The following is a 27,655-nucleotide window of genomic DNA, read 5'->3' as shown; positions in this document are numbered from 1 at the left end:
TGTTATAACAAATCAGGTAAAATTATAATTTACACCAAAACTACATTGAACTGCAGTTAGAAACGATGTACAACATAGGCATACAAACATGCGATTCAATGGGATACTAACTTTCATCAAAGGCAAAGAATTATTCAAGTTGCTATACTTGTCATTCAAATCATATGGTATGTATCATAAATAAAAAAAAGATGTACTAAAGAAATCAGATTAATAAAGAAAAATATAGCTTTTTGTTGTTTTCAGCACCAAAAGGTACTATAAAAAAAACTGCATGTTCTTTCTTTACAGTTTTCTTTATAAAATGTCCAAATACATAAGACTGGTCATATCTTCACGAAGAAAAGAAAACTACTATGGATGCAATGTTGATACGTACCAACATCAAGTTTTAAGTCAATGGAAATTTGTTAGAAAAATGGTACAATCGCAGGCCACTTAAGTAATCTGTGATATCAAGTCGTAAGCCAAGTGGGATTCATAATGATTCATCAACTAGCAGAGTCAAGATTCAAATTAAGATAGAGATATTTGATAGTTATGGAAGGGAGAAAAAAAAAGATTCAAGTACTTGAACAACAAAATAGGCCAAAATACAGCAACACTCCTTTAACTTCGAGCGAGAAACATTTTGATCCCAAAAGTTTAAAAACTTTCAATTAACCCCCAAGAGTTTTTATTTTTTGTGTCAATGTGATCCAACCGTTCATCTGGCCCCTAACATCGTTAATGGACTAGTTCAAAAGATGAAAATCCTCTTATTGTTAATCCACTATAATGCCAGAATTTATTCAACTTATTCCCATCACCGAGAATTCTGCCAGCCTGACCCTCTCCTCCCATGCCTTGACCTCGATTATTTTTTCGTGGAGCTGCAATGGCTGACCATTAGCTCTTAAAGGGAAATGAGGTGTTCCAGGCCCTGAGGCAATCTCATCAGCTTGGGCAGCATGAGATCACTAATGTTTCCAATGATGTAAGGTCTCCCAGCCATTCTAGCAGGTTGGCCAAATTGGTGCAGGCTACTCTCTTCAATGATCAAAGTGAAGTTAGGTGTTTGCATGCTCTCTGGTACATTAATCAGCTCATCACAAGATTCAATTAACAAGTCCTCAAGTTTGGTATGGTATTGCAGCTCCTTCCATCAGATGATACGCCATAGTACTTACCACAGTCTCCTAAGAAGCAAAGATTATGACACCAAGGATGATGGGCACATTTGCCATCTCAATGACAACATCTCACTGCTATCGCACACCCACATGTCCACAATGGATATCGGCATACATGGCTTTAGTTTCAGCTTGGGACATCCAGATCTGTCAAAGTATTAAGAGAAGTTAGCATGATTACTTCATGTCTTTCCCCACCATTATCCACCATAACTATAGTTGGCTACTCCTCTAAATCGGGAATATTCTCAAAACGGAGTTCCTTCAATGAAGGGTATGTTGTCAATCTGTTGCAACTAACATTACATTTGGTATCCATGTACATGACTCTGCTCATGTATCTTAGCTCAAGAGACTGAACAGCTACTAGCCGTCTGACTGGTGGAAGATAATCACATACATGAATATTGCTTAATATTAAGTGAACCAGATATGGGAGCCATGATTCTATCTTGTTCGTCATCCAGTTAGAAATCTTGGTGCCCATGTAACCATCTATGTCCAAGACCTCCAAATTCTGAGGGGTTACAAGACCCTCCAGTAAGCTTCCACCACCTCTAAATGATAACTCTTCCATGACAAGGTTAGAGACCATAGGTTTTTCTTCTCCTTTAACTTTGCTTTGTGGGCATCTGTTACTAGATTCTTTTCCTTCATGGGACACCAGATTCCGATGTTAGGTTTAGGTGTCCTAGCTCTGCAATGCCGCTAAATCTGCTATTGCCTTGCTCATCCATGATGGATAAGGGCAATGTCTGAAACTTACAAGCTATTAGGTATAGAACCTGCAAGTTATGAAGCCTCCCTAGGAATTCGCGAAGCATCTGAAGATAAAAACACTTAGGTATAAACACAGCAAGTTATGAAGGTTGCTCATTGACTCAGGCAGTGTTTCAATCCAGGTTGATGAAATGTCGAGATACCTTAGAAGTTTCATTTTTTTAATCGAATTGGGTAGCTTGTTCATCTGGTTGCCATGTAAATCTCATCCTCATCCTCGACCTTCGCCCTCCTGATTCTCCTCTACATGTTCCTCCTGTCCATTTCCACCTTAGAAGTTTCATTTTCTTAATCGAATTGGGCAGCTCTTCCATCTGGTTGCCATGTAAATCTTGTCCTCATTCTTCACCCTTCTTGATTATTCTCTCCACATTCCTCCCCATCCTCTTCCCTTTTAATTCTCATCTCTCTCTCTCATCCCTCTTCTTCTATTCTCGACGATCGATGATAACCCCCTCAGATCCATGCAATCATGCAATAGATGAATTTGAGCTTAAAGGAGAGGGGGCAGTGTTGGGGCTTCTGGACCCTCTAGAGAGGAGCGGGGAGGGATTCATGGGGGAGCATGCTGGGGTCGGAGATGGTTAGCCCCGATCCAAAAGATATTGTAGGTGATGGAGGCAGTGGGCACGATCCTATTGGCTACAGGGGATGGGTGAAAAGGCCAAGGAAGCGGTCTGAGCCAAGGGACCACTGGTGGCACAAGCTGTCCATGGAAAGGGCGGTGGCGGCCACATGCATCACTAGCATAGTGGGCACCGGATGATCGCAGCAACAATCATGGCATTCCACAGAGAGAGGAGTGAATGGAAAGGGGTGGAGGAAGAGAGGAAGGGGAGGAGGATTTTTCGAAAATAGCGTATTTTAAAATTATCACATGATGACCATGTGTGATAACTAATACATGACACTTCTTAATGGAGATGGACGGCAAGACCACATTGACACAAAAAAATAACTTTTAGGGGTTAATTAAAAAATTTTAAACTTTTGGTGTCGAAGTGTTTCTCACCCAAAGTTGAAGGGTGTCACTATATTTTTTCCCTAATTAATATGTTCTTTTTGTCTTTAAGAATATAGCAACTATTCTCTATGCTTATCCTAGTTCAGAGCATTTGTCAAGTCACAGGTTGTGATCTTGATCAAATTTATCCTATATAGAGTTATCAGCTAAAAGACATGGATATCGACATTTATGAGGTAACAGTCACCATAATTATTACAAAAACATGTGTCATCATGCTCATTTAATAAATAAATGACTTCCAAGAAATAACTTATCGAATGAAACAAACAGTAGGCATAACAGTCTGGAACCAAAGGCATAAAGATTAGTCAAAGTTATCTAATAAAAATTCTGACAACCAACACAGATCAGTAAGCATACCAATATTCTTACCTCCTTTGAAGAGCCTGTGCTTTTGAGGTTGGAATGATGATCAATGACTCCATCCCTGTTACTGGGTTGTATGAACGAGCTTTCACCAGTCCTGGGTCTATAACATACTTGATGCCGGGTATTGTAACAGAAGTCTCCGCAATATTTGTTGCTAGTATGACCTACATAATCCATTGAGAAAAAGACCTATCAGCACCAGGATAGGTGCATGATAATTCAATATACGTAGATACCATTTTAAGTTAGAAAGTAATCAAGTTAAAGGTCCACTGGAAAAATCACAACTTCAAACAAGATATAGTAAATTAATTTTGACTCAAGTTACTGAAACAGGCTAAATTTACAATTCTTTGCCTCTTCCAAAATCACATAACGCATGTAATGCATTCTCACTGGATGCAGAAGTAACATATAACATTATTAACTGCTGCATCAATGCACAACCAATAGACTTGTGGCATGTTTAGTGATGAGGAATGATTCACAGTATGAAAACAAGACACTAAACCTACTACTTATATACACAGTCACTATACTACAATAAACTGACAATGAATCATTCAATCCTGCCTCTTGCACCAGAGAGTTGATTCACAGAAGCTACCATGCATGGTTTTTGCAATAAGTTAGATTAAATGCATCGAGTTGTTAGGAGCCAAGCAAGAACAAGTGTGGGAAAAAGATAATGCTGTAAGGTTAACAATAAAATTTTATAATTTTGAGTAGTCAATAATCAATTTGTCATCATTTTACAGAGTGATAAATAAGTAAACAGATTGATGAACACCATACATTTTTTTGGATCAATAAGGATGAAAAATATCAGGTTTACCTTGCGACAACCATAAGGGGCTGGCTTGAAGGCATTCATTTGCAGATCTGAAGGAAGAGATGAGTACATAAGTACAGTTATGAGTTTTTGACTGCCTTTAGGTAGCTGGTGAATGCGCTCATGAACAAGCCTCTCTACTGCTTCAATCTCCTCTTGCCCAGTCAAAAACGCAAGAATATCTCCAGGACCCTCCTCTAGATGGATCTGCAAATAAAAAAGATATTATCCTGGACTCAATAAGGATGCAAAGCCAAACTGAGTGAATGAAGCGGCTCAGTTTTTACATATAATCAAAGTATAGCATGAAGTATTAAAACATGTCATCTCCCAATTAGAGAACCTTTTCCGTGGTTTTTTTTTTGTTGTCCTCTTGGGAGGCAAGATCTAAAAAAGAATTTAATCACTGATAAAGCTATAAATAAACCAACATCCGAAAACCTACAAAACCCAACCAATATTGGAGACACCTCAACCAATTTCATATTCCTTGTAACAATTCAAAGTCCTAGATATTGATTATATGTAGGACGCCAATGATGGTCTAATTCGAGAAAGAAACATGATGATATGGCTAAATGTAAATTAATTACCTGAAAAATAGTAATTAGGGTGGCATCTATATAATCTGGCTCAGGTTGATATGTATACAGTATATCCACAGGGTACTGCCTTCCTTGAATGTGTACAGCTTTTGCACCGCCAAAGTATTCAGAAAAACCCCTTGCGTCCAAACTAGCAGACATTATTATCAACTTTAGGGAGGTGAATTTTGCACCCTGACATGCTCTTAAAGTACTGAAGCATTGAGTCTTATCTTCTTTATTAGACACCTCAGATTTGTTGTCAAAATTATGCTGCTTGATAGTAGAACGTGATCTTACAAACTGCACATTTTTTAACAACCCCAATAACACATCAGTATGGACTGTTCTTTCATGAGCTTCGTCGACAATGATGACACTATATCTAGATAGATATGGATCCAGCAGTGCTTCCCTGTTGATAAATGACCCAAATATTAGCTGACAGAATCATTTATATATATATATATATATATATATATATATATATATATATAAATTAGAAAAAGGGGAACTATCATGTTAATAAATTGATGTACGCATCCAAGAAAAACGTAAAAAATTGATGCACACAGGAAATGAAATATAATCCTTAGATAAAAATGGAAAACATGTCATGAGCAACCAAGTCAAATAAGTCAAATTTGCCAGCTGTTTTGGCAAAAAAAAAAGTAAGAAAAAGTTCAAAATATTAACATGAAAAACCTGGAACTTGTCCAAATCACCATATAAAAAAATGACTCAAAATATGTCAAACCAGATCCAAATATTCTTTATAGAAGACAAATTAATTAACTCATAGGAATAATCTAGCAGATCAATTAGTGAAATGGGCCAGTTTAACACCCACAAAAGAAAGATGGCTAAATCGTTAAATAAGTTGATGTACTTACTGCATCCAAAATGAAACAAATTAGATCATGCTTGATGGAGCCACAGTTATCTTGTTTCAGGTTAAGCAGAAAGCTAAAAATATGAGCACCTAGCAGTGAGCTGTGTGCCAGTTCAGCACAGAAGGGCTTTTGAACATCTGTTTTGGTACCTTGCAGAGGCAGTTGTTAGGTAGTTAAGTTTGTAAATATGATGACTACCTTCTGGAACAGCTTGTGATGCACCATCTGGTAGTCTATTGGGCACATCACTAGACAGCTGATTGTAAAAACTATCATTAGAATTGTTACATATATTCACTCACTAACATGAAATGGAGACTTACTGTTAGATTAGACAACAAATATTATGTGTTTGCTGATTATGGCGGCACCATAACAACTGATAAAATTTAGAGCTAGATTAGACAAGTTCAGGTTTGATGTTCAAATATTTCACGAATTCACATTTCACCAGTATCTTCTCACGATAATTTATCTAATATCTTTCCATTCTGAACTGCTGAAAAAATTTAATTCGACAAAAAAATTCAAAATCAAAATAATGGCGTCTCTTTCCCTTTTAAAGAAATAATATCTTTAACATTGTCAAATTGAAATGATTGCAATGAGGCTTGCCATCACCAACATACAGATTTTGTTAAATCCCATAGAATACATTTCCTTGTCCTTCAATTATCTTAAAAGTCTTTCCAATAGGATAGGATGGGGTATTTGCAAAGCAAGTTTCCCCAGAAAATGAATTTATTAGATCATTGTATGTTGAAATGTTATTGCTGGACTTAGTCGCCAGAATTGGGAGCAAGGTCAGGAGCATAAATGAGTGTGGGTGCTGGGTATGCTAAAAACACTTGGAGAAAGAAATTGCTTAGGAAGTGACTGCAGGTTTGAAATTCTGAGAAAATTATGAAGAATGAAATTTGTTCTAGGTAGAAGATTCCTGCTATAATCATTACAATTAAGCTAAACCTATCTCGAACTTTCTGAGAGTAAGTTGTCAAATATGCATAGTTTATCTGTGAATATGAATTATCTATAAAAGAGAAAGGATCATGCCTCAAAAAATTAAAAGAAAAAAGAGCTAGACATTCCAACATTGCTCAACTGAAGGTACTTAATATCAACAAAACAATACCCCAATTTCTGCACTTTCTAAGTATAGTTGTACGTTGACACGTGAAAAACCAATCTGCCCATGAAAGAAAAGCTCAAATCCAGGGGAGGATCAGATGACTAATCCTAACTAGTTTTTTATCAACCAAGAAAACAAAGTATTATTAGGAAGGAACAATTCTTTTTCCATCTTTATTCATTTATTATATCTTGTTTCATCCGGAATGCAGGTTTTCTGTGGCAACTGAAGTGATTGGACCGACATCATAAACCCAGGTTGCAAAACGTATCATCCTAAAATGGGATTAAAACAATTTCGTTACATTCCTCATCAAAGAAACTTCCCACCATCTACCCAGAATTAGAAGCCACACTAGCTAAGGAATGACTTGGATAAAGTTTTCTTTTTCAATAGAAAGTGTACTTTAATACTCATTACTTTTACTGAGACGAGGAACATGCTTATAAGACAGTTGAATAAAAACAGTAGCAAGAACTAATTTATAGCGAACTATCAAGTCTAAAAGTCATGCACACATCTATATTAAAAGGTTCACAAGCATGATTACCTTAATAGCAATCCATCTGTCATGTACTTAATCCTTGTAGAGCTGGATGTGACATCTTCAAATCTAATTGAATACCCAACCTTGTGTCCTAATTCAACATTACATTCTTCCGCCACACGTTTAGCAACAGTGACAGCTGCAACCCGCCGTGGTTGAGTGATGCCAATAACTTTTCCATCTTTGCAAAATCCAGCATTATATAAAAACTGTGGCAATTCTGCAATAATTATGGAAGCAAGCATGAACTTCTACAATTTCATGTTCAATACCATGTTAGTCAGAGATGGTTCACGATGCAAATTGGAAAGTACAACCTAACTAATAGGTGTGATCATATAGTGATGCAAAATGTGTGGGGTTATAACATTAGCATAGAACAGCTCACTTCTCTCAAGATGCTTACAATTTTCATTCTCATAGGACACTAGATGTACTCACCATGTTGTAGATAATATGTTTTGCAAAGAAATTGTTAGTCTTTAGTCTTTGCAAAGTGAAAAATCCACATATGATAAAAGAAAATTAGCATGTGAACTGTAAAAAGACAAAAATATGTACTATAGCATATGAGAAGGATAAGACAAAACAAAACTCACGGGTGGTCTTTCCGCTTCCAGTTTCCCCAACAATTATTACAGTGTCATTCTTCTTCACTTCATCCACGATCCTCCTCTCAACTGAAACAACCAACAATTAGAACAAAATTATTAGCAAGTCAATTAGCTAAAAGAAGCAAAATCCAAGTGAATGAATCCCCCAACAAAAAAAAAAGCTCCCTTTTTCCTCTTGTGTTAATTTCAAGACAAAGAAGATACCTGATGCAATAGGCAATGATTTTCTCTGCTCTAAAATCCGTTGTCTCCTGAAGTGGAAACCGAATGTGTCCATTAACAACAGCTCATAGCACAAGAAATGAATTTTTTCTTTTTTTTTCATTTATACTATAAATAAACAAAGACGAGGTAGAAGGAATTCTTCAACAGATTCAAGACTTATACAATATAAAAGAAATTTCATCCTCGCTAGAGCTTGCTAGTCTTTGTGGTCTCCCTAGCGAGCTTTCTGCCGCTCTTCTGGCTCTGAGAGGAGACATCGTTAGGAAATGATGGCATCTCCTCTTGGACAAGTTAGCAAAAAGACGACGAGGAGACCAAACCTAAATCGCTTCCTCCTCGAATTCGAGTTTCGAATCCGGCGAGGCGATGAGGTGATAGGGGAAGGGAAGAGGGGCACTTGCCGGCGGTGGCGCGTGGAAAAGCGACGCTCACCGGCAGTGGGGATATTGGCCGGAGGGGAAGCAGAGGAGGCCGCCCGGCGAGCGCGAAGGGGAAGCAATCGAGCAAATCACCGTGGGGTGGGTCTTACTAGGAACCACTGAGTTTGAATCTTGGAATGATTAGGTTTTTAGGCTGGTGTTTATTCGAAGATCCGTACCCGACCTCATGATATCTTGACCTAATTTGTTTAGATCTGGATTGATATCGGGTGTTTTTTCAAATTAGAATCCGACTCTGTAATTATTAATCTAATAAATTCTATAATTTTATTTTGCTAGACTTAGATTATCGACGGGAGATAATCTGGACATGTGATGAATAAGTAACAGATGTTATCCAATTGTTATTTTGCTATAATAACTATTTTATGGCAAGAATGATGCTTATTATATGAGGTATGCATGAATAGAGAAATGATATTGTTGGGGGAATAAGATTTTTCCCCCAAATGACACGAATGCCCCTAAGAAGCCGCACAATCGCCGACCCTGGATAGCCGGAGTCGGCGTCCGACCTCGGAGCGTCCGACCTCAAGACATCCTACCTCGATACCTCCGACCCAGGAAAATCCTGATGCTCAAGGTCTACCCTTGTCAGCCACCTACTACGGCCGTACTCCTCCGAGATCCTACCGAGGACCATACCCTGATGCCCCTCTGGCATTTATTGCGCATGGCCACTGAAAACCTCCAGTTCACTCCACAATTAATGCGGATCTTCGGCTTACTCCACATTTAATGCGGATCTCCGGCTTACTCCACATTTAATGCGGATCTCCGGCTTACTCCACAATTAATGCGAATCTCCGGCCTACTCTACAATTAATGCGGATCTCCGGCTTACTCCACATTTAATGCGTATGGCTCCTGTCATCTACGGACTCTCAGCTCTCCACGGCAAATCAGCCCAGCAGAGTCTAGTCGACTATGATAAGTCTCTGATCTCGGCCATACCTCCGACACCAATGCAATAATTCGCCTGGTAGCGTGCTAGTTCGGGTCGTACGACGCCCTCACCGCCGACATCAGTGCAATGATTCGCCTGACCATGCGCCGACCTGAACAACATGCCGAGCCGTACTACGGCTTCGCCCCGTTACATCACAGGTAAACCGACCCCGCCTATAAAAGGGAGCCTTGGCCTCTCAGGAGGGGGTTGGAAAATTTACGCACTCTACAGACATTATTTACCTCCTCTTTACACTATTTGCCCCCTCCCTGACTTGAGCGTCGGAGGGCCGGCGCCGGAAAATCCGGCCACCAAGTTGTCTGCAGGCGCCCAGACGGAGGACGCCGCCCGCTGACGGATCGCCGCCCCACCGTGAGGACCTCCTGCTCCCTCTCTCCGGCCACCCCAGACGGAGGACGCCGCCCGCCGACCGGTCGCCGCCCCGCCGTGGTGACCCGCTGCTCCCTCTCCCTCGACCGAAGATTGCCCCCGGGTCCAATTTCCAGCAACAGTTGGCGCTAGAGGAAGGGACCGAGTAGTAGTCATGAAGTTGAGAAGTAAGGGAGCCTCCAACGTCTCCCGGCGTCCCCCGCAAAGTCCTGGACGCTCCGTCCAGAATTCTCCAACTCCGGCTGACCCAGTTCCTCAGGTCCAGCCGGAACAGTTCAATGCCTTAGTACAGCAAGTCCAGGCCCTGGCCGCCGCCGTTCAGGGCCTGCGACGCGAGGAAGCTTTACCAACGCTTCCCCTGCGGGCCCAGGCCCCGCCGAAATTTCTTCCCAACGGCCCGGTTCTTCCCGGCCGGAATTTACATGGCTCCTCCAGAGCCAACAACGAAGAGCGGACTTCCCCCCAGAGAGAGCTACCAGGGGAAGATCTCAACAGAAGACTCCAGCCTTCTGAGGCTGAGTCAGCCCCGGACCGCCGTGAGCCGGTACAAACCACGGCAACAATTCCGCGGGCGGGGGAGCTCGACCGAAAAGTTGAGCATCTGGAGCGCCAGATTGCGGCGCTCCACAGCAAGAAGGCGAGGCAAGAGGGAGACTTTGAATTCACTACCAAGTCCCCCTTCTCCTGCCAGATCGAGGATGAGCCGGTTCCCGCGAGGTTCAAAATGCCTCAGGTGGAGCCCTACAGTGGAATCACCGACCCGCTCGACCACTTGGAGAGCTATCGGGCCCTCATGGCCCTACAAGGGTCCTCGGAGGCCACACTTTGCAAGGCCTTCCCAGCAACCCTCCGAGGGACCGCTCGGCTTTGGTTTTCTGGACTGAAGCCGAACACGGTATCCTCTTTTGAGCAACTCGGCAGGCAGTTCGCCACCAACTTTGCTGCCAGCCGACGCCAGCGACGGACGTCAGACTCCCTCCTCGACATCAAACAGAAAGAGGGGGAGTCCCTCAAGGAGTACCTGGACCGCTTCACCGCCGCCACATGGGAGGTTCGCGAGCTAGACCAGTCGATAGCCATGTCGGCTCTGAAGACTGGGGTTCGCTCCTACCGATTCTTCTTCTCCATCGAGAAGAGCTTCCCGGTCGACTTCACTGAAATGCTGGCCCGAGCCCGGAAGTATGCCAAAGCCGAGGAGGCAGTCGCCTCCAGGCGGGGAGCAATTGAGCCCGCCTCTAAGAAGCAGAAGAAGCGCCGCGAGGAGCGCGGCCGACAAAGGAGCCGATCTCCCCGTCAAGAGAAGAATCTCCCCCGATTGAGGAGCCCACCTCGGCAGCAGAAACGGCCTCAGCGGAGGACCCCTCCTCGACCAAGGTCCCCGCCACGGCCTCGGACGTACCCAGGGAAGTACGAGAACTACACACCCATTAATGCTCCCCGGGCCGAGATCCTGATGGAAATCGAGGGTCGGGACTTCTTCCGACCCCCGCCTCCTATGCGAGACACGGGAATTCCCCGTAATCCCAGGAAGTATTGCCGCTTCCACCGAGACCGTGGGCACGACACGGAGGACTGCTTCCAGCTCCGGGACGAGATAGAAGCCCTCATCCGTCGGGAAGTACTCAACCGGTTCGTGAGGAACCGACATGAGGAAAGGAGGCCGGCGGAGAACACCATACCGTCCGAAAATCCGGACGACAACAGGCCCATTGCCGGCACCATCAACATGATTGGAAGGGCCCCGGCAGGAGCAGCCGCCCAGGGAGCACCCCCGAAGCGCCCATGCACTGATGAAGTCATCTCGTTCTCGAACGAGGACTTAGAAGGGGTTGAGACCCCTCACGATGATGCTATGGTCATCTCAATGATTGTAAATAGGTTTGATGTAAAGCGTGTCCTAGTTGACAATGGAAGCTCAGCCAACATTTTGTATTATCATGCCTATCAAAAAATGGGACTGCCAGAAGGACATCTCCGGAGAATCAATGCCCTGCTGGTTGGGTTCACCGGAGACTCGGTCCCAGTTGAAGGTGAGGCCAGCTTCCTTGTCACAGTTGGCCTCGCTCCCTGAGAGAGCACTGTGAGGACGGACTTCCTGGTGGTCCGCCTGCCCTCGGTCTACAATGCCATCCTTGGGCGGCTAGGGCTAAACGCCCTTCGAGCCGTGGTTTCAACCCGCCACCTGCTCATGCGGTTCCCCACCGGCCAAGGAGTAGGCGAGGTCCGCGGAGACCAGCTGGTCGCCAAGCAATGCTACATGGCGGCCCACGGAGAAAAGCAACCAACTGAGGCGACAATTCAGCCAACGGGCCCCTCATTGCCCATAGAAACCCTCGACGCGAGGGACACCCTCTGGAAGAAGCAAGTAGAGCCCGGTGAACTTCTTGTTCAAATTCCACTGCAAGAAAATCTTTCCGAGCTAACTGTGCAGGTCGGCTCCGGCCTGGGCGCCCGCGAGAGGGATCGCCTCGTCAGCTTCCTGCGGGACAATGCTGACGTCTTCGCCTGGTCGCCCGCGGACGTGCCGGGAATTGACCCTGAGGTCATGATCCACCAACTCCAGGTGAAACCAACTAGCAGGCCTGTAAAGCAGAAGAAAAGAGGCTCCGCCCCGGAACGACAACGAGCTGCGGCCGAGGAGGTAGACAAACTCCTCGGAGCCGGCTTCATCCGGGAGGTCTCCTACCCGGACTGGCTCGCCAACGTAGTCCTCGTCAAGAAGGCCAACGGAAAATAGCGTATGTGCGTGGACTACACCGACCTGAACAAGGCCTGCCCGAAAGACAGCTTCCCCCTCCCAAGCATCGACCAGCTCGTCGACTCCACTTCAGGACACCAACTGCTAACTTTTATGGACGCCTTTTCAGGATACAATCAAATCCGAATGGCGCCAGAAGACGAGGAGAAGACGGCCTTCATCACCGACAAGGGCACCTACTGCTACAAGGTGATGCCCTTCGGCCTGAAGAATGCTGGAGCCACCTATCAGAGGCTGGTCAGCCAAATTTTCAAAGACCAGATCGGCCGAAATATGGAAGTTTATGTAGACGACATGCTGGTAAAAAGCCGAGCGGCGGAACACCACATAGCCGATCTCAACGAGACGTTCACTAAGCTCAGGAGATACCAAATGAAGCTCAACCCGGCGAAGTGTGCGTTCGGAGTCACCTCGGGCAAGTTCCTGGGTTTCATAGTGACCCAGCGCGGAATTGAAGCCAACCCAGAGAAGATCCGGGCACTGCAAGAGATGTCGCCTCCGAAGACAGTTAAGGAGGTGCAGCGGCTCGCAGGGCGAGTTGCCGCCTTGGGAAGGTTCGTCTCCCGGTCAGCCGAGCACTGCCTCCCTTTCTTCAAAAGCCTCAAACGGCCGAAAGACTTCCGGTGGTCAGAAGAATGCCAGCGAGCTTTTGAAGAGCTCCGGAGCCTTCTGGCCTCTCCCCCGCTGCTCACCAAGCCCCAGAAGGGCGAGGTCCTTTATTTATACCTGGCCGTCTCCCCAGCTGCAGTGAGCTCAGTCCTCGTCCGGAAAGAGGACAAGCTCCAAAAGCCGGTCTATTACACCAGCCGGGTTCTCAGGGATACTGAGACCCGATATTCTAAACTTGAGAAGACCATCTTCGCTCTCATCATCTCGGTTCGGAGACTCAGGCCTTACTTCCAAGCCCACACAATAGCTATATTGACCGACCAGCCTATGAAGCAAATATTGCAAAGGTCGGATCGTGCAGGGAGGATCGCCAAATGGGCGGTCGAGCTCGGGGAATTCGACCTCGAATATCGGCCCAGGCCGGCTATTAAGGCCCAAATACTCGCCGACTTCATCGTGGAGTGTACCCTGCCGGACGACCCCGAGTTGCCACCCGTATCCGCGGAGGAAGCCCCGAGGCAGCCATGGGTCCTGCACTCGGACAAGTCTTCAACCTCGGGGGGTAGCGGAGCCGGACTCATCCTCACCAGTCCAGATGGAGTGGTGGCCGAGCAAGCCTTGCGCCTCGAATTCCCGGCCTCGAACAACGAGGCCGAGTATGAGGCTCTCATCGCCGGGCTCAGGCTGGCGAAAGAACTGAAAGTGGAAGACCTGACGGCCTTCAGCGACTCGCAGCTGGTAGTGAACCAGATCCAAGGAGACTTTGAAGCTAAAGAGCCATCCATGCAAAAGTATCTCCAAAAGGTGCGGGAACTTACGTCTGCCCTGAATTCTTTCAATATTCAGTACATTCCCAGAGCGGAAAACCTCAGGGCAGACCAGCTATCCAAATTGGCGACCTCCTGCATGAGCGAGCTTCCCAAGGGAACAACGCTCGAGTATCTTCAGACCCCCAGCACGGAGGAACCCGAGCCCACCATGTGCATCGACTCCGAGCCAAGCTGGATCGATGGGCTCGTTTGCTACCTCCAAGACGGGACCCTGCCTCAAGACGAGACGGAGGCTCGCCGAATCAAGCGCCAAGCCCCTCGGTATGTCTTGTACGAGAATAGGCTCTATCGACGATCGTTTACCTCTCCCCTTCTCAGATGTCTCCGCCCCTCCGAGGCGGACTATGCCCTCCGAGAGGTCCATGAAGGGATCTGCGGGAATCACCTGGGGGGTCGGGCACTGGCCCATAAGATCCTGCGGCAAGGATATTACTGGCCCACACTCCAGAAGGACGCAACAGATTTCGTCCGCAAGTGCGACCGATGTCAGCGGAACGCTAATATCCAGCGCCGACCTTCGGCCCTGCTGACCTCCATCATCGCCCCCTGGCCGTTTGCCCAATGGGGGATCGACATCCTGGGGCCCTTTCCCCTCGCCACTGGACAAAGAAAGTTCCTGGTCGTCTCCATCGACTACTTCACCAAATGGGTCGAAGCCGAACCTGTCGCCCGGATCACCGAGCAAAAGATGCGGGACTTCGTGTGGAAGTCCATAATTTGCAGATTCGGACTACCCCGTATCCTTATATCCGACAATGGTCGGCAATTCGATAATGTCCATTTCAGGGAATTTTGCTCTGAGCTCGGCATCGATCACCGCTTCACCTCGGTTGCCCATCCCCAGACAAACGGGGAAACTGAGGTAACTAACCGTACTATTTTGCAGGGACTCAAAGCTAGGCTTGATCGGTCCAAAGGACAGTGGGTCGAGGACTTGTACAATGTCCTTTGGGCGTACCGGACTACATTCCGACTGCCCATGGGAGAGACCCCCTTCAACCTAGCATACGGCACTGAAGCCGTCATCCCGCTGGAGATCGGCCTTCCTTCTCCGAGGGTGGAGCACTACGACCCAGACACCAATTCCTCCCAGCTCAGGAGCAACTTGGACCTCGTCGAAGAGACACGAGAGGTCGCCCGGGTCCGTATGGCAAGATACCAACAGCGAACGGCCCAATACTACAACTCCAGAGTCAAGCCCAAGCTCCTCAAAGTAGGGGACCTCGTCCTCAGGAGAGCCGAGGCTTCTCAACCGACCGAGCAAGGAAAGCTCGCCCCAAATTGGGAAGGGCCGTACCAAATCGCCCGGGTACAACGACCAGGGGCGTACAAATTGAAGTCCCTGGAGGGGACTCTGATCCCGCGAAGCTGGAACTCCGAGAATCTACGAATGTACCACCAATGAAACCCCTAGGGGTTCGAGACGATCAGGACAATGGACTCAGTTTCTTTTTTGCAAATAATTCTCTCATTTTGACGACTGTAATTCTCTTCTAATGTTGGGTCGTCTGTGATCCTCAGATTCCCCGGCCAAAATCGGGATGCCTCGAGGCTCGACCGTAGAGTCCCAAACTCCCTCGACCTCGAGAAGTATCGCAGGACGATGAAACATTGGCTTGGCGCAAGAATCCCTCGACTAAGGTCGGGATGCCCCGAGGGTCGACCGTAGAGAACCAGACTCCCTCGACCCCGGAAAGCGTCGCAGATCGGTAGAGCGTGCCCAGACCCGCCGACCTGACGAACGATCCCTCGACTAAGGTCGGGATGCCCCGAGGGTCGACCGTAGAGAACCAGACTCCCTCGACCTCGGGAAGAAGCCGTGAGGGGTGGAAAGGGTGGTTCCACCCGGGGCGCCACAAAGTGGACCCCCGGGAGCGGTCGACGATCCCCGATCCCCGAAGCGGACAATACTTTCTGGACAAAGCCGTGAGGGGTGGAAAGGGTGGTTCCACCTGGGGCGCCATAAAGTGGACCCCCGGGAGCGGTTGACGATCCCCGATCCCCGAAGCGGACAATACTTTCTGGACAAAGCCGTGAGGGGTGGAAAGGGTGGTTCCACCCGGGGCGCCACAAAGTGGACCCCCGGGAGCGGTCGACGATCCCCGATCCCCGAAGCGAACAATACTTTCTGGACGAAGCCGTGAGGGGTGTAAAGGGTGGTTCCACCCGGGGCGCCACAAAGTGGACCCCCGGGAGCGGTCGACGATCCCCGATCCCTCGACTAAGGTCGGGATGCCCCGAGGGTCGACCGTAGAGAACCAGACTCCCTCGACCTCGAGAAGAAGCCCTGAGGGGTGGAAAGGGTGTTCCACCCGGGGCGCCACAAAGTGTACCCCCGGGAGCGGTCGACGATCCCCGATCCCCGATCCCTCGACTAAGGTCGGGATGCCCCGAGGGTCGACCGTAGAGAACCAGACTCCCTCGACCTCGGAAAGAAGCCGTGAGGGGTGGAAAGGGTGGTTCCACCCGGGGCGCCACAAAGTGGACCCCCGGGAGCGGTCGACGATCCCCGAAGCGGACAATACTTTTTGAACGAAGCCGTGAGGGGTGGAAAGGGTGGTTCCACCCGGGGCGCCACAAAGTGAACCTCCGAGAGCGGTCGACGATCCCCGATCCCCGATCCCTCGACTAAGGTCGGGATGCCCCGAGGGTCGACCGTAGAGAACCAGACTCCCTCGACCTCGGGAAGAAGCCGTGAGGGGTGGAAAGGGTGGTTCCACCCGGGGCGCCACAAAGTGGACCCCCGGGAGCGGTCGACGATCCCCGATCCCCGATCCCTCGACTAAGGTCGGGATGCCCCGAGGGTCGACCGCAGAGAACCAGACTCCCTCGACCTCGGGAAGAAGCCGTGAGGGGTGGAAAGGGTGGTTCCACCCGGGGCGCCACAAAGTGGACCCCCGAGAGCGGTCGACGATCCCCGATCCCCGAAGCGGACAATACTTTCTGGACAAAGCCGTGAGGGGTGGAAAGGGTGGTTCCACCCGGGGCGCCACAAAGTGGACCCCCGGGAGCGGTCGACGATCCCCGATCCCCGAAGCGGACAATACTTTCTGGACAAAGCCGTGAGGGGTGGAAAGGGTGGTTCCACCCGGGGCGCCACAAAGTGGACCCCCGGGAGCGGTCGACGATCCCCGATCCCCGAAGCGGACAATACTTTCTGGAGCAGAGCTCTGCCACTGAGCTACGCGCGCACCCTACTTCGGTAGAGCGCCCACAGACCCGCCAACCTGACGCAAGATCCCTCGACCAAGATTGGGGCGCCCCGAGGTCCGACCGTAGGGTCTCAAGCTCCCTCGACCTCGAAAAGAGCTACAAATCAATAAAGCCTCCCCAGATCCTCTCAACTCCGGCGGGTGTCGTCGGGTCCGTGAGAAGCCCGAGCCCCCTTACAAGTCAAAAATGACTCCGGAGGTCGACGAGGAAGGGAAGCAGCCTACTCCGCCATGTGAAGCACAACTCTTGAGAATGCAAGAGGTACATCTAACTCGACGCCCTCCTTGTCAAATTTTATCTACATATTGCTAAGCGGAATCTCATCCAACGTTGGAGTCTTATCTCGCCCCAAAGCCGGGCTACTCCAACAGGTCGGCTTAAGACCGATCTCTGAACTACATTGTGCATGCTCCACTCGCCAAGTTTCAACTTGTACAAAGCCTTCATAAATTAGGGCCCAATTCGGCCCCCATACGTAGACTCCGATGTTTAGCTGAGAAAGTGGTCCCAGCCGCGAGTGTACCAGCTAAACACAGACACCAAGGCAATCTTTAAAAATCCCAGCCTTGCTCACCGAAATCTCAGCAGAGTCCGAGAACGATAAGTGAAAACCTTCGGCGATAATTCTACTATTAGCCCGCGCTCCCTACGAGGGGTCCGGAGTTGAGTTCGGAAACCCGACTAGACTCCCCGAATAGCGGCACGTACAGACCTAGTCCGGTCCTACTTGAAGGGCTAAGGCCCGACCTCGATGCCTTGGGATTTCCCTAAAGGCCAAACGTGACGACTCCCGCGACTCTAAGATCCGAGTTATAGGACTTAGAGAAATTTTCTAGAAACCTAAGCTCGGAGCTCCCTTTGGTCGAAATGACTGGAATCCGAGAAGGCCAAGATATAGTCCGGGAAAAAGGGCGACTTCGTTAAGCAGCCCGAAAACTAAAATACAAAGTTAGAGGTCGTCGAGGCGGTTAGCTAAGGCTATAGCCTCATTCACGACAAGAAAAGAAAAGACGACCACAGAATGACAAAATTATTTTTTCATTGACAAAGGGCCGGAAGGCCAATTACAAAATTGGAGGTCGGCCATTCAAGAGCCGACCTCGGATACAATGGAAAAGAAAAAATATATATATACACCAAGTCTTAGGCGGCGGCAGCAACATCCGGGGGGTCGTCTGGCACAGTGATGACCTCGGGATCTTCAGCCGGCACAGGCTCGGGGTCGGGGGCAGGGGCCTCGGGAGCCGCCTCCGGGACGCCGTCCGTCTCGGCCGCCGGAGCCGCCTCCGGGACGCCGTCCGCCTCGGCCGCCCTCGTCGAAGGCTCGGCGGGGTCTTGTTCGTACAATCCTGCCTCGGATGTCAAAATGGCAGGAATGTCTTCCGTGTCGGACCCGTAGCCCAGGTTCATCCTCGGACGGACCGTCGAAAAGTCGTACTGGGGGCAGTACCGGGTCACCTGCAGCCGGAAGTTCTCAAAACCCCGGAGGAACCCGTCGACCGTCTCCTCCTCTAACATGTCGCGGAACTCTTGCGACTCCTTGAAGAGTTCCACGGCATGTTCAGCTCGCTCGAGTGCCCTCCTCTCTCGGGCCTCAAGCTGCTCGATTCGGAGGCGGAAAACCCCGTCCTCATATTTGAGAGCCGCGACCTCGGACTGGATCTCCCTCAAGCGCGCCTCTGAACCGCGCATGGCCGACCGGGTCAGGGCGTGAGCAGCCCTTTCCTCCTCAAGCGCCCCCGCCATAGCAAGGCGCTCGGCCTCGGTGGCCTCTCGCCGAGCCTCGGCCTCGGCCAACGCCGCCTCCAGCTCGGCGACTCTCTTCTTGGCCGGCTCCAACTGCCGGCCGAGCCGCCAGGCCTCCTCTTGACACCCTTGGGCGATAAACACCAAGGCGTCGAGCTCGTGAATATGCTGCAAAGAAAGAAACAGAGATGATCGTAAGTCGAAAAGCACGCAAGTTCGCTAATAACTCAAGGAAATTAAGAAGAAAGCTTACCCGGGCGGTGTTGCAGTAAGCACTGTCAACGACCTCCTCCAGTGAAATGTTCCGGAACTCGGCCCGGTCCGCTGGAAGCATCGCACGCCGAAGCACGGAGCGTGCGACCTCGGCGTCGTGAAAGGCCGAGCTCCCCTCGGAAATAGGGGAGTCCGGCTCGACTGACTCCTCCCGGAAAGCCCGGGAAGGGCCCGGCATGCCCGAGCCCGAGGTCCCGGAGCCGCTCGCCTCGGGGCCTCGGGTCAGCTCGGGCCCCGGGCGCTGCGGCCGGATCATGGACGACTCCCCCCGCTGGGCAAAGGGGGCAGGGCAAGGAGGGGCCGATGGGCCCGCGTCACTGACGACCCGCGCCCGCCTCGGGTCGGCTGTAGAGGCCCCCGCCTCGGGGCCACTCGTCCCGGCCGACGTGGAAGCGCCGGCCGACCTCGCCCTCTTCCGAGGCTGGGGCCTAGCTCCTCCGGCCTCGGCCTCTCGCCTCCTCAGGCGGAAAAAAAGTGATGTGTTGCTGGTCGGCATACGGGGAATATCTGAAATCAAAAATTTCACCAAGTGTCAGACCAGTGGCAGTAAAAATGAAGGACAAGGAAAGGAAGTAATATAACTACCCTTACCCTCGGGGCGCGCCGAGCTCAGACCCACGCTCGCCAGGGCGTCCTCCCGTAGGAGCTCGGTCAGGTCGTTGCCCCTCCCGAGGGCTCGCAAAGAGTCCAAGGTCCTCAGCTCTCTCCCCGAGGGCTCGGAGAGCCTGTTGAGGGCCTTCAGCCGAGGGTGTCCCCACCTCGGGTCGAACCCCCAAGGCACCTCGGACGCCAGGAAGAAAAACTTCCCTTCCACTCATGAATCGAGGAAGGGGCGCCCTGGAAGAGTGACATACCGCCCCGAAAGGCGAAGTATAGCCACCCTGCGTCCGCCGGGTTCTTCTTCAACAGAAAACACCGGCGGAAAAGACCTACTGAGACCGGGATCCCGTGCCCGAGGCACAGGGACAAGAACCCGATTATGGTCCTCCACGAGCTCGGAGCCAACTGCGCCGGGACAAGCTGGTACTCGGCCAGCAGGTTGTTCACGAACTCATGAACGGGAAACCGCAGGCCAGCCCAGAGCGTCTCGCGGTAGACCGCGATCCGACCTGGGGGCGACTGAGTCACCCTGTCTTCCGGCCCCGCAGTTTCGAGACGAAACCCGGGCTGGAAGAAGAAACGGGAGCGGATCAACTCCAACTCCTCCTCTGACAGACTCGACCCTACCTCCTCCGGACCGAGACCCATCTCACGGGAGAGCGAAATAAAATTAAAAGCAGAGGATGAAAACTGGGAGGAAAAGAGAAGAGGAACCCTAGCAATCACAGGGTAGGGACCTACTGGACATCGCCGGAAATCGCTCCGGGCGCCGACGGCGAGGTTCGGTTGAGGAAGGAAGCAAAGGAAAAAGACAACAAAAATAAGAGGCAGCCAAATAACACCTTTAGGGCAAACTCGAGGGGTTTATATAGACCCCCCTGACGGCCCGGATCAACAGGGTCGGTTCCCATCTCCCGACCGGATGGCGCCACGTGGCGACCTCGGAGGCCGAGGCACCGCATTCACTCCGGATCAATAAATCGGGTACGAAATCGAAGCGTTGTCCCATCGGATCTCGGGGCCTCATCATGGGTCCGCAGAATCAAATCGTCTTGAAGAACGAGCGGGCGCCACCCCCGCTCCCCTTATTTAATAAGATCTGGGACACGTGGAGCCCTGATATAGCCTCCACCTCCCCAGATCTATGATCCAGTAATACGAGATCGAAAGCGTCCGACCTTAGGTCATGCCGCGTGTCTGTTTTGAAGCCCGTAACGGCACACTCATTAATGAGCGGGGAGTCTCGATTACGGGGTCGAGGCGCCGCCTCGTTGAGCCCGAGGACCCTCATCATGGGTCCGCCGCACGAAGCGATCTTGGCGATCCAAGAGACGCCACCCCCGTTACATCCGCTCCGAGAAACGTAAGGATACGAGCTCCACCATAAGTTCGCTGAATAAAGCAACCTCGAAACGCCCAAGGGCGCAGATCTCGCCATAAAAACTCCGAGAAACGCGAGGGCGCGGACGAGATTCGCCCCCCAACTTCAATGATAGACTTTACTTCCTACGTCCGAGCCCACAAGCCACTCGAACTCGGAAGTCGGGGGGTAGTGTTGGGGGAATAAGATTTTTCCCCCCAAATGACACGAATGCCCCTAAGAAGCCGCACAATCGCCGACCCTGGATAGCCGGAGTCGGCGTTCGACCTCGGAGCGTCCGACCTCAAGACATCCGACCTCGATACCTCCGACCCAGGAAAATCCTGATGCTCAAGGTCTACCCTTGTCAGCCACCTACTACGGCCGTACTCCTCCGAGGTCCTACCGAGGACCATACCCTGACGCCCCTCCGGCATTTATTGCGCATGGCCACTGAAAACCTCCAGTTCACTCCACAATTAATGCGGATCTCCGGCTTACTCCACATTTTATGCGGATCTCCGGCTTACTCCACATTTAATGCGGATCTCCGGCTTACTCCACAATTAATGCGGATCTCCAGCCTACTCTACAATTAATGCGGATCTCCGGCTTACTCCACATTTAATGCGTATGGCTCCTGTCATCTACGGACTCTCAGCTCTCCACGGCAAATCAGCCCAGCAGAGTCTAGTCGACTATGATAAGTCTCTGATCTCGGCCATACCTCCGACACCAATGCAATAATTCGCCTGGTAGCGTGCTAGTTCGGGTCGTACGACGCCCTCACCGCCGACATCAGTGCAATGATTCGCCTGACCATGCGCCGACCTGAACAACATGCCGAGCCGTACTACGGCTTCGCCCCGTTACATCACAGGTAAACCGACCCCCGCCTATAAAAGGGAGCCTTGGCCTCTCAGGAGGGGGTTGGAAAATTTACGCACTCTACAGACATTATTTACCTCCTCTTTACACTATTTGCCCCCTCCCTGACTTGAGCGTCGGAGGGCCGGCGCCGGAAAACCCGGCCACCGGTTTGTCTGCAGGCGCCCAGACGGAGGACGCCGCCCGCTGACGGATCGCCGCCCCACCGTGAGGACCTCCTGCTCCCTCTCTCCGGCCACCCCAGACGGAGGACGCCGCCCGCCGACCGGTCGCCGCCCCGCCGTGGTGACCCGCTGCTCCCTCTCCCTCGACCGAAGATTGCCCCCGGGTCTAATTTCCAGCAACAGATATTTATATGAATTCAAACTTTTATATCACCTAAAAGAATGGTGCCTATTATTTGATATTCGCATGAGTAGAACAAATTTATTTAAATTCAAATTTTTATATCAACTAAAAGTATTAACTTTGTTTGTGGTGAACAATAATGTGAACAATTAAATAGTTATTTTTTTATTATACAATTATTTTAGGCTTTTTCGGAAAAGGGAGGTAGGCCCACTCATGTTATTCTATTTTTTGGTCAAAAGAGTCAAACTAGCTCCAAACCTAGTAAATCCGTTCCTTTGTAAATCTTCTTCACTATCTTAAAATTTCAGCTCAATGGAAATTTTGCACCCTAAAATTGACCAATTGATAAGTTTATCTGAGCCTCCAAGTGCAACCAAATTTTGTTCCAATTATAGAATTCATAAATCCAGCCAGGTCCTCCTTTTAAATTTGAATTCAACCATTGGATTAAGGTGTGTTTTCTTAGAACTAATCTAAACCATCCTTTACAACAATCCATGTTAGCATCTTGGAGCCTATCTTATCATGATACTTGATATCATTTTAAACCCTATGATTATTAGAACTCTCCAGAATCTTAATCTCTAACCATCCATTCAAATTCTCTGCCACCATCCATTCAAATTCACGGCACCCACAAGTACATCCCCCCCCCCCACACACACACACACAAAGGAGAGGGATTTGGATTTTGGTTTTTGACTAAATCATCCTTTTGGCCATCTCTTTGATCTCCTACCCTTTCTTAAGTCTACGCTAGAAAGTTCAGGGAAAAATGGAAAATGGTTACCATGGATTTTTCTGAGCATCTAGTCTCCCAGTATGCATTGGTTTCCTAGAGTGAAACTTAGTAGTTGAGATGGATATTGTTCTACTTCCGCTCTCCATATGTCCCCAGTTTCTCCCAAAAAAAAATCCAGACCTCAGGTTGCTAACCACTGGGGCAAGCCGCAGTTCACATTAACATCATGTTTCTTTGAAAAATCAGAGAAGAAAGTCTCTAAGAAACAAAAAGAAAAGCATTCAATGCATCCGCACTCAGAATCCAACCGAAGCACATGGTGGTGTTGCTTGGGGGATGAGTCATCTCGTGAGACCATTATATGTAGTATATTTTACTCTCTTTATTTAAATAAATAAAGATGAATAATTAATGGCTCATCTAAATTACTCTCTTTCCAATTGACATATGCATATATTCGCTAGATTTTTTATCTATCTTGAGATATTCATAAAAAATAGATGCATCCAATGTTGAACAAAAATAAGAAAAATTTAAATAGTATAGTCTCAAGTCTCAACTTTATTCAACAGCATGAGCATCTATAATGTTAGAAGATGCGAGTTCAAGGCAGCAATGTCCATCCTAAGAAGGTTCCTTCAGGTTAGTTGGAGCAATACTAGTGATAATCAAACTTCCACAAATATATAAATATCAAGCACCTACAATCTGTGCATCCTAATTTTTGGGAAAATTTTTGAAATCAGTGCAATACAAGGACTTCTTAGGGAGTCGGCCATCCATCCTGGTATTACTCCCCCCAAGCACGTGCCCGAATGCAGAGTTCTGATCGCACTCATATCAAGTTGTTTATGATATTTAAATCCAAAAATTAAAGAAGGACAAGTTAATCCCCCCAATTTAAGTCCTGCAATGTGCAAGCTGTGAAGGCTAGACAACAACATAGTTGCGATCATATAGGAGTTAGACCTAAACAAACTAGCAAGACCCAAAAAGTATCACAAAGTTATCTCTAGATATTACATGATCATAAACAAGATTTTTATCTGCAAATTAACTTAGTCTAATATTTAAAATATATGGTCTCCATCACTAACGAGTGTAAGGACATCACAGAAGTAGGTAATATTATAACCACCATCAGGCACCATTACCACGTGATGCATCAATTTCAACCTTCTAAACTTTACTCCAATCTAAAAAATGGTGCCATAAAATACCAACTGCTAATTGCACATGAATTATGGCAGGAAAAACTTCCCTCGCAGTGTTGAAACCAAAAGCCTCCAACTCAACTTTTGAAAAAGCTGATGTATCAAATTATCCTTTAAACAAATCTCCACAGCATGTCCCTTATTAAGAAAAAAGCCTAAGTAGCTTCAAAATTTGAACACCCTAAACACAAAACAGAACAAACAAAAGAATGGAAAAAACATAAGTTACATAATTTTAATAGTTTAAGTCTTTAGCTTCTTTCCAATTTTCCACTTTGTATGCTGAAATATCCTCTTTTTAAAATCTTATTGTGGTTCTATGTATTGTCTTGGCACTTCTTTTGAACAGCACAACCGTATCATAGTAGAATACTTTTCTTTCTTTTTGTTTCTGTTTGCGATTTATTCCTGCCTTGTCGCATTATCAAAATATGTCTGCAAATCTGCATAATTGACTTCTACTACAATCACCTCCTGTTTATCATCCAATCTTTTATGTGGATTTAATTAAGTGAATCATTGCTAGAATCTTCCTCTTAAATAACTTGCTTCCCCTTTAAGACATCAAAATCACCATGTGCAACTCCAAAGAAAATTCCATATATGGGGACCAAGATTCAGCACCAAGCTCTGGAAAAGAAGGACAATATTTCCTAGACTAGAGAGCGCCTCCCTCCTGTAATGCCAAAGATTGCGTCCTCTTCCACACATGTGGGGCTCATTACGGCCTCTGTAAGTGAGAGGAAATGAGATTATCTGTTTCGATGGGCAAGTGATTTTTTTTTTAAATTTCTTGTGGAGAATTCAACTAAAAATAGTCAAATAATAATATATTACAGACAGATATAAAGGATTAATAATGTTCCTCAACTAAAACTAGCTATAAATAAATTGGGTAAACAATTCTCCAGTAAGTGCTAAGGAGCTATCAAGTGAACAAATCTATAGCCTTACCCTACACGCATGCCTTCCTCAATATCAGTTGGAGAGACTTTGTCACCCAAGCCAACCACAAACTGTACACAGTGAAGAAATCAACTTCAGTCTTCTCAATTGAGGTTCTATAGAATAAATCAGACCTATGCAATCAAGAATTTCAATTAAAATCAGAGAATATACCTTGGCAATTTGCTTTACATTTATCACATATTTAGCATCTTTTGTGTTTGGATTTACAATCTCCGTGCACCTAGCGGCCTTTCAAGAGATGAAAATCTAACTTAGAATTTGAATAATCTGAAAGAGCAAACATCAAGCTAAAAATTCACATGTATCAGTGTGTGCATGCCAGCATCTCTCTCGCTATGCGTGCATGTGTGTGTGTGTATGTGATGCACAAACACATATCTTCAGATATCTGTTTAATAAAAGATTAAAAAGATATACCTCTAGAGGTTGCTCTTCTTGCATCATTTGCTTATCAGAAACTAAATCCCACTGGCTTGGTGCAGCTAAACCAGTGTCAGACTCTTTGATTCCTGACATTTGATTGAAGAAAACAGGCATTAGAGACCTAAAAATAGGGATATTTTCTCATATATGATGGTGCACGATTCTGAAAAGCCCATTTAAATGAATTCATCCCTTTCACACTCTTACAAATAGAAAAAAATAGTTGTTTCTTTAAACACCGGCCATGCAAAAATCCAGCCATTTAATTTTAAATTTAATTTTCACTAAAAAGCCTAGAACAAGCAGCATTTAGCAATAACAACTGCATTTCACTCCACTTACCTTATTCAAATTCTATCAAGTTTTACATCTAATGATCCATGTTCTACACAATATGTCTATAATGACAAAACCCACTTTAAGTCTTGGCTCTTAATTTCAGCCTAGGTGACAATTACCTTTGCGGTCATACTTTTCATTTCAAATGATAACTTTAACCTAGGAATTTCTCCAAGAAAATGGGGATATGTTTCCAATATGGAAGGTTCAATTGCCAAAGTTGCTTCTTAGAATCAATATGATCTAGTCATTTTTTTGTTTGATTAAGTTAGAACTCCGGAGAATAGGATAGTTGATGTAACAACTCAGGATCTCACCCAAAATGGCTAGTCGGAAGGTATTATTTGGGTTCCTTGATCCTGTATAAGTACCCAAGATCTACCTAGCGAATAACCGATGTGGGACTAAACACACGCCCGCACGGGTCCTCACATACTCCCCCCGTTCAAGCCCTGACGTCCTCGTCAGGCTAAGGGTTCATATCTATTCAAATCTAATCACAAACACCACGATTGGCCCGTAGTCAGCCCCAATAGATCCGTGCTGCAGTGTCCCCTAGTCCACATAGGTTATGGGCCGGGTCCGCTCTGATACCATTTGTAACAACTCAGGATCTCACCCAAAATGGCTAGTCAGAAGGTATTATTTGGGTTCCTTGATCCTATATAAGTACCCAAGATCTACCTAGCGAATAACCGATGTGGGACTAAACACACGCCCGCACGGGTCCTCACAGTTGACCAAATGGTTTAAGGTTTTGATCAAAACTCCAAAAACAAATATGGAATGCTTCATTTTGGTTGGAATTAGTCCAGTACCAGAAATGGTTTTGGATTTTATGCTAAAACTAACATACAAAGCCATATTAAGTCTACAAAATTATCTATGCTAATTGTCTTATATTTCTATATTTTTGCAAATGCCAGACAGCATTTTCTTTACATTAAACTTAGACTTTATGAGGTTTGAGAAGATTTATAAGCATAGCAATGGTACATTGGAAAATATTTAAAAAAAAGTAAAACCTTTTTACATGAGTTTGCTATCCTATCACTTAAACTTCATAGGCATTTCATATATTAAAGTACCAACAAGTAGTAGTATGATATATTACACTCTCGCATGGTTTTAATATTACATCATGCAGAAGAATTCCTTAAAATGATTACCATTTTATTTTCTTGACTTAATTTATCTGCTATTTATTTATTATCTTTATTAATTCTATTTTACAGTTCTCCATCTTCCATCAGTTTCAATCAAAATAATCGGAACAAGAGCCAAAATAACAAGATTGCCAAATGTTTGGCTAAAACGAAAATTGGGACCCAGCTTTGAACCTTGGTTTTAGAAGCAATGGTTGATACATGAGGTTAGGTTTTTAAGGGT

The 27,655-nt window shown here is 47.4% G+C and overlaps 1 protein-coding gene across 22 annotated transcripts in view; it reads right to left on the bottom strand.

Moving 5' to 3' along the window:
• The window catches only part of LOC103698678 (pre-mRNA-splicing factor ATP-dependent RNA helicase DEAH10-like), a 42,366-nt gene that overhangs the window by 4,468 nt on the left and 10,243 nt on the right, over positions 1-27,655 (bottom strand). For 15 of the 22 annotated variants that reach the window (XM_089924754.1, XM_088702739.2, XM_089924755.1 and 12 more), the window contains 9 exons: positions 25,922-26,013; positions 25,655-25,732; positions 25,490-25,551; positions 8,152-8,198; positions 7,933-8,013; positions 7,337-7,553; positions 4,774-5,179; positions 4,184-4,387; positions 3,352-3,512 (listed from right to left, as the gene is read on the bottom strand). In XM_089924754.1, the coding sequence (XP_089780880.1) occupies positions 3,352-3,512; positions 4,184-4,387; positions 4,774-5,179; positions 7,337-7,553; positions 7,933-8,013; positions 8,152-8,198; positions 25,490-25,551; positions 25,655-25,732; positions 25,922-25,948 (1,283 nt within the window). In that variant the 5' untranslated portion in view covers positions 25,949-26,013. Of the gene's footprint in view, positions 1-3,351; positions 3,513-4,183; positions 4,388-4,773; positions 5,180-7,336; positions 7,554-7,932; positions 8,014-8,151; positions 8,206-8,360; positions 8,546-25,489; positions 25,575-25,654; positions 25,733-25,921; positions 26,014-27,655 lie in introns of those variants that run through there. The other 7 variants (XM_088702746.2, XM_089924762.1, XM_089924760.1 and 4 more) reach the window with 3 other exon arrangements.

The sequence above is a fragment of the Phoenix dactylifera genome, chromosome 8, assembly GCF_051530095.1.
Source record: "Phoenix dactylifera cultivar Ajwa chromosome 8, Ajwa_hap1_PhDact_Kaust_v1.1, whole genome shotgun sequence".
Lineage (NCBI taxonomy): Eukaryota > Viridiplantae > Streptophyta > Magnoliopsida > Arecales > Arecaceae > Phoenix > Phoenix dactylifera.
Note: the sequence above shows the minus strand (reverse complement) of the source record. Positions and strands in the feature narration are given on the sequence as shown.